The sequence below is a fragment of the Bidens hawaiensis genome, unplaced genomic scaffold (genome assembly GCF_021521415.1).
Source record: "Bidens hawaiensis isolate Kalapana, Puna unplaced genomic scaffold, B.hawaiensis_p1.1 tig00015443_1, whole genome shotgun sequence".
Lineage (NCBI taxonomy): Eukaryota > Viridiplantae > Streptophyta > Magnoliopsida > Asterales > Asteraceae > Bidens > Bidens hawaiensis.
This window is the reverse complement of record NW_027492375.1, coordinates 515,849-528,009: the sequence shown is the minus strand read 5'-3', so window position 1 is coordinate 528,009 and position 12,161 is coordinate 515,849. Positions and strand designations below refer to the sequence as shown.

Below are 12,161 nucleotides of genomic sequence, written 5' to 3'. Positions count from 1 at the left end.
CACGGTTGAACAAGTCAGGTTTACCCAGAACGACTATGGACTGGGTACCTAAGACTAACTAATCTCGCACATCGTGCAGGAACAGCTATGGAGGAATATCATCAGACCATGGTATGTTGATAGTGGTTGTTCCAGGCACATGACAGGAGACATCTCTCAACTACACGATATTCAAATTTTTAATGGAGGGTATGTTTCCTTTGCGGGAGGAGAGAAGGATACTTTGATTGGGTGATCGACTCATCTCATGACAATGCAAGAAACAAAAAACGATGTCCACATCCACTACTGAGGCTGAGTATGATGCTGCTTCTGCCTGCTGTTCACATGTCATCTGGATGCAACATCAATTGCTGGATCATGGTTTGAAATTTCTTTACTTCTATTTTATGTGAAAATGATGCTGCCATTGTCATTGTTAAAAACCGGTTCAGCATTCTAAAACCAAGCACATCGATATCAAAATTCATTTTATTCATGACTGTTACGACCGGAAACTATTCCATCTTGAACAAGTCCACACTGATAATAATGTGGCGGACCTATTTACGAAACTGGTTGGAACAGCCAGATTCAATGTGCTTGTAGGGTTTCTTAAGTTGTTACGTTTTGAAGACCGAGTATTTTTGAGGTTTAAATTGTGTACATAAATTTTTTTTTCTTGTCATAATTTCAGTACAAATTTAGGGGAAGAAAAAGAAAAATACAAAAAGAGTGTGTGTGTGTGTGTGTATGTGCTTAATAAAAAAAATAAAAATCAAAATCAAAATAAAAAGTCAAAAACGTTTTGTTCTCTTGCTTAAAATCATGCCGGTTACTCAAGTTCAATGGACATATTTCATATGTTTGGTCCTGTCATCAATTCTTGACTCACGGGATAGCCATTAACCTTAGGACTGAAAGTGACCGGGGCAACTGAACATACATAAAAAAAATATATATTTTTTGGTTTAACTATCTATTTAAGTTCTTTCACTGAAAATTATGTCAGCTGCCTAAGTTTGAGGGATACATATTATTATGTGTTTGGTCCTATCGTCTACTTGTAGACACATAGGATAGCTATTCACCTGAAAACTTAAGGTAACTGGGGTGATTGAATTTAAAATCGTCTTCGGAGTTATCATCTGTGAAGTGATATTATTATTCAGCTAAAAGCTTTTTAGAAGCTCAAAATATTTTCAAATGAAAATTGACCCAACCTTTGAGAAATGATAGATAAATTGATTTTGTGTGCCTAACTTGTGAAGTTATTAGGCTAAAAAGGCTTTTGATTAGTCGTTGATGTGTATGGTAGCTTTCCATGATAACTAAAAGTTTGAAGTGATATAAACTAAATCTGCTAAACTTATGGTGGAGAGTCATTTTGAAGATACTCTGCATGTCCCTAGATACATCTCTCCGAATGATAGGCAGAAAAGTAATTACCCAGTCATACACAAGCCCGTTAGTGTCTTGATCACCAAAAATATGATATTTCATTAAAAAAAATTAGCTTCAAATTTTATTGTTATTCAAATTTGTTTTACAAAAGCTTAAAGGGGGTCCAAGGAAATTACAGGGGTGAGGCATACAAATAAGTCATAAACACCCTCAATATAAGGCTTGTAGGTCTAGATGACATGTAAGTTCAACGTTCAACCTTAAAGCTTAAAATTATTTTTGTATAGAGAAAATTCTTTTGATCAAGCATTAGGGGGTTGGAGTCAAATTGGGGTGATCTGGGGAAAACCAAATACGCCTTGAGAATAGATAAGGGGCATCAAAGCTCCATAAGTAATGTCCATGTAAGCTTTATGCCTAATTGAATCTAATCATATCACTGGCGAAATGAAAATCATGATAATTACCTGCTATCAACCTTTTCACTATGTCACAATAATGCTAAAAATGAATCATTGTGAAATTATCTTAATCAATATGATTTAATGTTCAGATCTTTTCATAAAAAAGTGTCGCCTGTTTAAAACAGCTGAAATCTGATCCCAAAATATGTTAAATTTACAGAAGGCCAGATGGTTAAATTTTTTGTTTTAGTTTAGTTTTTATTCTAATTTTATTTTATTTTTAATTTTTAGTTTTTACCACATGTTTACTCGTGTCAAAACAAATGTCGTAAGAAATCGTTTTCAAATGGATCAGGATTGTTTTTTAGATCATGAAATTTGATGGTTGCAAACAAAGTCGTGGGCCATTCAGTTGGGCCAAATGTGTCCATAATATTTGTGTAATTGTTCGAGTCATCTTTGGTCCAAGTTGTTTGTGTTAATGGTTTTCTCGGCCCAACCTGGTTCTCGGTCTAGATGGGTATCTCAGAAGTTCAAAAGGTTTTGTTTGCAGATTTGATTAAGTTTCGAAGGGAGTCAAAGTGGTTTATCAAGGTCCTTCATCCGTTGGTCAAGTTTGGAAGATTTGCTGAGATCGAGGTAGATGTTGATGCTGTTGGTGCAGCTGTAGCTGAGGAACATGTGGTTCCTACTCAAAGGTACAACAGTCAGTACCTACTACTGAACAAGTTAAAGAGTTCGAAGCGTTCAAGAAAAAGGTCCAGTTGACTGCATTGAAACCTCCTCAATCAGTCACTGCGACACATGTTGAAGATGATATTGACGAAGAGCCAGCCACCGATCTTATTCTACGAAAACGACGAAAGAAAGATCCGAGACCGGGCGTGCTGGCTAGTGATGTGATACCAACTACTCAACCAACTGTTGCTGAGCCTGTCACTATTGAAGCTCAGACAGCTCAAGGCCTGTCTCATGCTGCTAAACAAACTCAAGAACAGATTTTTGAATATATCCTCGAGCACGACTAAAATCAAGCAATAAACCAAGGGGAGATTGTTGGGCTATATTTTGTGGTTTATGCGTGGTATTGTTAAACTTAGATTAGGCTTAGTTGGGCATTTATGCGTAAACCGAAATCTATTGATTTCGGTGGGCTTTACTTTGTTTTGGGCCTAGGTTGGTAGTCTATATATAGGATGTATGTTTACATTTGTAGGGTTGCCAGTTAATTCGTTCAATTGGGTTTTTGGCCATCTAGTATCGTTGGTGTATTAGACGAGTATTGTAAGCATAGCGCTTAAGCACCCGACGTTAATAATAACGTGTGTTTTGAAGCATTCCATCGTGTGTTTTACGTGTTCTTGCTTATTGTCTTGAATCATCTTGTGTTAGGATTCAGCACTAACATTAAGATACTTGATATCATATTGTAGTGATCCAGATTCGGGACTTACAAGATTTATCTTTTACCTATAATTAATGTTCTTTTATTTCTTTCAAATAATTCATCTTATTAATTTTAAAATTTGAGTAATCCCGTGTATTACTCGGGTTCTAAAACTAGTATATATATATATATATATATATATATATAGGGGTAGGTTCAAGTGAAAACTCCTCTTAAAGAGAAAACTTAAACACTCTTAAAAAACTATTTTTAACTTTTAAACAAAATTTTTTTTTTGAAGTTTCTGTTTTTTCCATTATTCTTATTTGTTGTTATTGGTTCCAAAAAAAAAAAAAAAAAAAACCTGTCGGTAACCTTGTCGGTTTAGTGCACATGTGTAATAGCGTACATTGCATATATGCAAAAGTGTTGTATTGCATAGAATACAACACTATCGCACATATTTGATACACACTATTGTATATATGCAATATAAGATTAATACGCACATCGAATACACATTAGTACATATGTGTAATACAACATTAATGCACATGTGCATTACATCGACTTTTATTTTATTATTTTTTTTTCATATAATACAACACTACTACACATATACAATACACAAATATTGACTATATACAATTAAACACTATTGAACTTAAAAATACATAGTGATACACATGTGTAATGTAATGGTACGCATAGTAATATGTATGTGCATTACAGCGGTTTTTTTTTTAATTTTTTTTATTTTTCGAGTGAAGGGTAAGAAATTATAAGAATAATAGCAAAAACAGAATTTTGAAAATATTTTTTATTTTTAATTAAAATAATTCTTTAGGAGTTTTTAAGTTTTCTCTTAATCCTCTCCCTATATATATATATATATATATATATATATATATATATATGTATATATTATTGATAAAATATCACGATCAAACAAAATGTTTGCATTATATTTTTTTGATAAACTATCTTAGTTTTTCTAAATATAAATTCTTTTTTATCAATAACCCAATAAGGTTAGGAGGGAAACAAAAAAGTTAATATCCCTATTTTCTTAAATACTTTTCAAATCATCTATATTGGTAAATAATTTTCCTCCTACCTCAATTTTGGTAAAAAAAATCAATCTTAAATGAACATAGCTTTCTTTTGTTTGATTCGGGTGCAACATGAAAAACCCAAGTTTGTTGATTAAGACAAATTTTCGATTAATCATTTTTATTTATTAACAAACAATATGACTTTTAGAACAATCTAAAAAAATATATTTTTTTTGAAAAAACATTCTGAAAAATTCAATTTAATTATAGAAAAATATATATTATTTTGAAACTAAGAAAGAAAAAATGGTTTTAAAATAAATCTTTATGATTCATGGTGTTGGTATGGATTTGGGATGTGCCCAGGGACCCTATCGGGTGTTGGCCTGGTTGGTATAAAGGCTAAAACATATATGGTATCCCTTGAAGGGGTTGTGTAAACATATGCGTTTTGACTTGGGGCTAAAAAGGCTTAAAACGCATATGAAAATTGTCTGTGCGGGGGAAATGTCAGAAATCGGGAGTATCAACTACTGGTTTAGATATGGGTCATCCGATAATGGTGGTGGGATGGGCCAGGTCTGGGTGTCATCATCAGTGGAAAGTTAGAGTTGGAACGCCATTAACACATTCTTCTCTAACATGGTCATTGAGTATTCGTCTTATCTTGAGGAATTTTGATCTTACCCATTCGGATGAATTTCGATTCTTTGGGACGAGGCACCCAAAGATGGGGTGCTGATCGTGTCTTAGGCTAAGGAAGCAGTGTGATTTGTGATGAAGCTAGACAAGTGGAGGAGGTTGGTTATGAGTAAAGTGCATGTGTGTAAGGTGGTTCATGGCTTTCCATAGTGGTAAGAGAGATAAGTCAAAAGACTAGACGTGTCCCACGCATGACGTCAATGTTATAACGAGTATTTTAGGATATCCGAGTCAAGGTGAGATACCACGTAGGAGAACCAGGAACCAAGCCAAGATTGGCTAAATGTGTGTGTTAAGAGAAACTTATGAGTGAGTTAAATGCCCTCTTCTGGTTGTTGAGGTTGTATTTATAATGTTTAAAAGGTTATTAATGGTACTTAATGCGATCCATGCTCATGATCTATTTTGATGTTGGGCGTGTTTCCCTTTCTTGAACAATACTCCTGTAACATTCGTTAAATTTTCAAACCTAAAAAAACTCAACATGCTATAAAATTTTGCATCCTTGATTCGTTCGTACATGTCACTTGTATTTATACCTTTTGTAAACAAGTATTAATAATATTGATAATATACATTTTTGTTTTACCCATAATATAACTTTTGAACCATATCAAACTCAGGGGATCAATCTGCAAATAACCCAAAATCTATTTTTCCCTACCAAACCAGTCACCGACAGTAACCCCCCCCCCCCCCTCTTCTTTTTTCTCAAAACACGGCATAATCAACGGATTTGACCTTACCAAGTCGTTTATTTGCCTTATACGAATTGCACCGATAGTCTAATTATAGAAAACAATAAAGAATTGACAGCTAAATCATGAATATTCAAATCGCGACTTTCTTGACCTTAAAACACTATATAAACACGGCTATAATACAATTAAACGATACCACACACTCCTCACCATAACACTACAATAAGCCCTAAATCAATTGCTACCTACAAAGCCGTCCATACCAATTCGTATATCAAACAGAAGTCGTGAACCCTGGACCTGCTCTCCCTCAATTCCGCACCATTTCTGGTAATTTGTGCATGTTCTTGGTTCGCTTTTTATCTAATAAACGTTAACCCTAAACCAATTTTAACAATTGTTGATCGGTTAACAAGATAGAAATCTAGGGTTTATAATTGGGGATGAACTTTGATTTGGCTTGTGTTTATAATATAACGGTTTTGATGTATTAATTGAGTTAGACACCTGCCCCAGTGGCAGGTGCATGTTATGTTTAGTCACTTAAAGGCCTGGGGACGCGGGTTCGAGTCCACCCAAACCCGTTTTCTTGTTTTTATTTTTAAATGCACTTTTAGTTATTAATTTACAATTATAAAACTAGTAAACACTTTTTCTTATTAAACCGAACCCCAAGTTATTATTCTCTTGTTTTGAATCTTCGTTTCTCAATGTATTTATAATTATATGTGTGTGTGTATAAATATATACAAAACACATATAATAAATATGATGAGTGTTTTTATCACTCGCTTATGAAACCGAACTAGCTTAGACCTTCAAATAATTTTCCCATTAATATATATATGTATAACTTTTTTTATTAATAAATTTACATTTATGTTTTCCCATCAAAACATATATAGATAGATATTATTTATATTTTTATGTATAATTAATATTGGTTATTTATTATTAATATTCATTTACTTATAAATATAAATATAGATATATGTCATATAAGGGATTACTCATTTTATTTATCAATTATAAATATAAAATGATGATAATAATAATAATAATGATAAATAACAAATAATAAATATAATGATCTAAACCTTAAAAGACTTCAAATCTTTCAAACCAATTATAAACTACAATAATGCTAATCAAACTAATAATATCCCATCAAATCTCAAACACGTCATAGTCTTGTTATTATAACTATTTCGTTTATAATTAATGAATATTATCTTTAACAATTGGGGACTTTTGTTGACAATTTACGAGAAACGCAACCGCTTTTATCTTAATTTTATCGCAATCTCATCTTCATTAATCCACTCGTTAAGGTGAGTTTACACACACTTTTTTCAATCGTTTATATTTTGAAGGTATCATGTATACCTTATTCACTTTTACTTATGTTTTAGTACCACATTTATTGAAAACATAATTCAATAAATGCTTATATGTGATTATTGCATACTATATGATTATGCTCTATTTGCTTAAATGTTTAATTTATGTTTGGTGGTTGGTATCTCATGCTCATCTAGTATGATCATACATTTAGACAAATACATTGATTTTGTATCAAAAGAGCGGGTTCACATCTATTTAGCTGTTTACATTTCATAAGAATTGTAATACTCATCATTGACAAGTTATGATGTATTTGTCTTACTTATTGAATTTGTGTACTTGTTTAATGTTAATGAAATTAAATAATTATTGTCTGTTGAGCTACTTTACTATCAATACGTTACACTTTGCATATTCCGCCGTCTTGCTCGAGGTGTGACAGCTCCCTTCTTAGGCCTCGTTTAAAGGTTATCAAATTATCAAACTTACAAAATCCACATGTTCCCATTCGCACACAGATACAATACACCTTTTCCTAACCCTATTTATATATCCACATTTTCACCCTTCAATTCGCACTCAAATAATTAATTCTCTAAAATGGAACGTATCACAACTCGAGTGTACCGACGAGTTAAAGGTTACTGGCAACGACGCCGTTACGAGCGACTCGGTGGCAACTGTTCTGGACTAAACAGGCCAAGGCGAATCCGAATAAAACTGAGCAAGAAGTTGAAGCTTAGATACTCCCTGAAGAAGTTATTAATCAGGCTTCGTGACGGCTACGTGAACATGATGATGCAAATGGCTTCAATGGTGGCTGGAACCGGTGGTTACGGGGACGGGGTGGATAAGTTCGGGATGAGACCGGTGAAGGAATACGATGAAAAGTTGATGATCGAGATGTACAAAATGCCTATATTTTAAGTAATAAGGTGTTATATGTTACTTGACCAACATAATATTATCATTATATTTCCTTAAATTTTGTGAGGAGTTTAGATTAATGATCTACGTTACAAACGCACATGGAAACCGACCTCAAGACATCATTGATGCATGACTTATTTTAGAATAACAGTATGAAGATTTTGCATATCTTTTTTCCAAATAATAAAAATGTTTTTCCTTAAATAAATGCAAAACGTTTTTTATTAAAAATACATTTTCCTAGCTAGTATTTTCAATCCTCATAAAACGTATTTAAAAAATAATCATATTAATTACGTTTTCAGTTTTATAAGAAAGACAAAAAGAAAAGTTTTGTATATTTTTTGTTACCATCTAGGCCTAAAATATTAAATAAACATAGCTTTCTTTTGCTTGATTCAGGTGCAACATGAAAACATCATATTTGTTGATCATCAAGACATATGCTAGATTAATCATTTTTATTTATTAACAAATAATATGATTTTTAAAACTATCTAAAAATTATTATTTAAAAAAGCACTTTCTAAAAAATATAAAACAATTATAGAAAACTATATATTATTTAGAAAATAAGAAAGAAAAAATGTTTTTAAATAAATCTTTATGGTTCATGATGTTATGAATTTAGGATGTGCCCAGGGTCCTCGCGGATGTTGGCTTGGTTGTATAGGGGTTGAAACATATATGGTATCGATCCCTGAAGGGGTGTGGAAACATACGAGCTTTGACTAGGGGCTAAATAGGTTATAAAAGTTGTCTGGCCGGTCGGGAGAAATGTTAGAAATCGGAAGTGTCAATTACCGGTTTGGATATGGGTCTATCGGATAATGGAGGTGGGATTGATGGGATGGGCCAGGTTTGAGTGTCATCATCAATGGAAAGTTAGAGTTGGAACTTGGAACACCATTAATGCATTCTTCTCTAACATGGTCATTGAGTATTCTTCTTATCTTGAGAAATTTGGATCTTACCCATTCGGATGAGATTTCGATTCTTTGGGACGAGGCACCCAGAGCGGGGGTACCGATCATGTCTTGGGCTAAGTAAGCAGTGTGATTTGTGATGAAGCTAGCCAAAGTGGAGGAGGTTAGTTATGTGTAAAGTGCATGTGTGGTGGTTCATGGCTTTCCATAGTGGTAAGAGAGACAAGTCAAAAGACCAGACGTGTCTTACAATTAAATGACGTTAATGTTAAAATGAGTATTTTAGGATATCCTAGTCAAGGTGAGAGATACCGCGTAGAAGAACTAGGAACCAAGCCAAGATTGGCTAAATGTGTGTGTTGAGAGAAAGTTATGAGTTAAATGCTCTCTTCTAGTTGTTGAGGTTGTATTTATAATGTATAAAAGGTTATTCATGGCATTTAATGTGATCCATGTTCATGATCTATTTTGATGTTGGTGTTGGGTGTGTTTCCCTTTCTTGAACAATGCTCCCTTCTTAGGGCCTCCTTTAACGGTTATCCAAAGCGCTAGGTTATGTCAGACTCCTCAAGACTTGGCGGTTTACAATTCATGTTGTTGAAAATCTATGTTACGTTATTGTATCGATTGATGAAGAGTCCAGATTCCTGATCATGTTTGTCGATTCATATGTTCACTTGTTCGGTGTTCTACAGTTATTCAGAGTTAATCCATGGATCCACTGCGATCGATCGTGATGTTCGCCCTAGATATGTTCGACATCCGCCATTGATATTTGTTCGTAACATATGTGTTCCTAGAAACATATAAACGATAAAAGAAAATTAATATGCTAAATCTTATCTAAAAGTTTACCACTTCTTTTTCTTATATATATATATATATATGTATGTATATATATGTATGTATGTATGTATGTATAGGGTAAGGTTAAATTGAAAACCCATTTGAGTTGTGAAAACCCGCAAAAACCCTATGTAACATCGTTTTTTTTTTGTTACATGTAATATATGTTGTAACATTTAATACAAAATATTGAAACATCAAAAAAAAATGTTTTGCTATTTTTTAACATTTTTTTACTAATTTTTATATATGTTTTCAGGAGAGAGAAAAAGTTATATTTATATTTACTTTTTTTATTCACGTTAATTATGGACCACAAGATTTAAACATTAATTAAAAACATGTGGTTGAGAATTGGTTTCTAAAGTTTTCACAACTCAAATGGATTTTCATTTTATACTTAGCATATATATATATATATATATATATATATATATATATATATATATATACTAGATTTATCCCCCGTATTACGAGGGTTGTTTTACATTATTCATTTTTAATATATATATATATATATATATATATGGATTTTAATTTTATTTATTGTAAGAAAGTTAATAATTCATATACTTGAGGTTTGATGATATAATGGTTTCACAAATAGATGATATGTTATAATCCGGTTAAAAAGCTATCTGGGTTTGGTGATACCCATTACCCGTTTATTTTCTTTATTATAAAATTGTTTCTTAATTATAAATAATATCTTTTTTTTTAAATAAAATAGAACATTAATTTTTAGTATATCCCTATTTAATAGGATTTTCATATCAAATATTTGATGAGATTAATTTTTAATATAGTGAGATGTTATAACATGTTTAAGAATTATCTGGTTTTGGTAAGACCTTTACCCGTGAATTCGGATCAAATGCGTAAGAAATCTTCATTTACAAATAAAGCAATCTGGTAGCTTGAGAGAATGGTTGTTTTACATTTTTTGTTTTTTAATATTTATTTTTTGAATTTTAATTTTCTTTATTGTTAGAAAGTTAATAATATACTAAGCGTTTAATGATTAAAGGGTTTCATAAATAAATGATATGCTATAACCCATTTAAAAGCTATCTGGAGTTTGTGACCCATGATCCGCTTATGTTTTTTACTATAAAATTGTTTATTAATTATAAATAATATCTTTTTCTTTTTAAATTGGATATTAAACTTTAGTATATCCCTATTTTATAGGATTTTCATATCAAATAATTGTTAAGGTTACTTTTTAATTTAATGAGATATTATAACCCGTTTAAGAGCTATTTGGTTTTGGTAAGACTCATACCTATGAATTTGGGTTAAATCAATGAGAGGCCTACATTTAAAAAGTAAGTAATCTGGTGGCTTCCATAAAAGGGGGAGCGACTCGTAGGATTTTAGCGTTTTCGTTTACATTATTCGTTTTTATTTATATTTGTATATTTGGATTTTAATTTTATTTATTGTAAGAAAGTTGAAATGGTTTCACAAATAAATGATATGTTATAATCCTGTTTAAAAGCTATATGGGTTTGGTGATACCCATTCCCCGTTTAGTTTCTTTATTATAAAATTATTTCTTAATTATAAATAATATCTTTTTTTTTAAAAAAATAAATAGGATATTAATTTTTAGTATATTCTAATTTTATAGGATATTCATATCAAATATTTGATCAGATTATTTTTTAATATAATCAGATGTTATAACTCGTTTAAGAGCTATATAGGTTTGGTGAGACATTTATCAGTGAATTCGGGTCAAATGTGTGAGAAGCCTTCCTTTACAAATAAAGCAATCTGATGGCTTGAGATAATGGTTGTTTTAAATTTTTCGTTTTTTAATATTTAATATTTGGATTTTAATTTTCTTTATTATAAGAAAGTTAATAATATACTTAGAGTTGATGATTAAAGGGTTTCATAAATAAATTATATGTTATAATCCGTTTAAAAGCTATCTGGATTTGGTGACTCATGACCCGCTTATGTTTTTTACTATAAAATTGTTTATTAATTATAAATAATATCTTTTTCTTTTTAAATTGGATATTAAATTTTATTATATCCCTATTTTATAGGATTTTCATATCAAATAATTGGTAAGATTAATTTTTAATTAAACGAGATGTTATAACACGTTTAAGAGCTATTTGGTTTTGGTAACACCCATACCCATGAATTTGGGTTAAATCAATAAGATGCCTCCATTTAAAAATTAAGAAATCTGGTGGCTTCCACAAAAGGGGGGAGCGACCACATCGCGACACGTAAGATTTTAGGGTCTTCGTTTATATATATTTTAGATATGATTTATGATTTGTGTATTCAGGCATTTCCTGATCAGGGTCAAACACAAGATTTATCCAACGGTCAGTAAAATATGAAAACTTACAGAAACCTAGAAATTTTTGTAATTCTAGGTGGTTTAGGAGGACCATTTGTATATGTAGTTGTTTTATTTAATTTTTTGTAAAACTAGATAACTCGCAAGGGGGGGGGGG

At 31.6% G+C, this 12,161-nt stretch overlaps 1 protein-coding gene across 1 annotated transcript; it reads left to right on the top strand.

Annotated features, from left to right (window-relative positions):
- The first annotated feature begins 7,576 nt into the window (after positions 1-7,576).
- On the top strand, positions 7,577-7,903 carry LOC143549119 (uncharacterized). Its single transcript, XM_077040108.1, has one exon. It carries the CDS (start codon positions 7,577-7,579, stop codon positions 7,901-7,903), a length of 327 nt encoding a protein of 108 aa, XP_076896223.1.
- The last annotated feature ends 4,258 nt before the right edge of the window (positions 7,904-12,161 follow it).

Coding starts and splice junctions, on each gene's coding strand:
- LOC143549119 (XM_077040108.1), top strand. CDS start 7,577: ATGGAACGTATCACAACTCGAGTGTACCGACGAGTTAAAGGTTACTGG.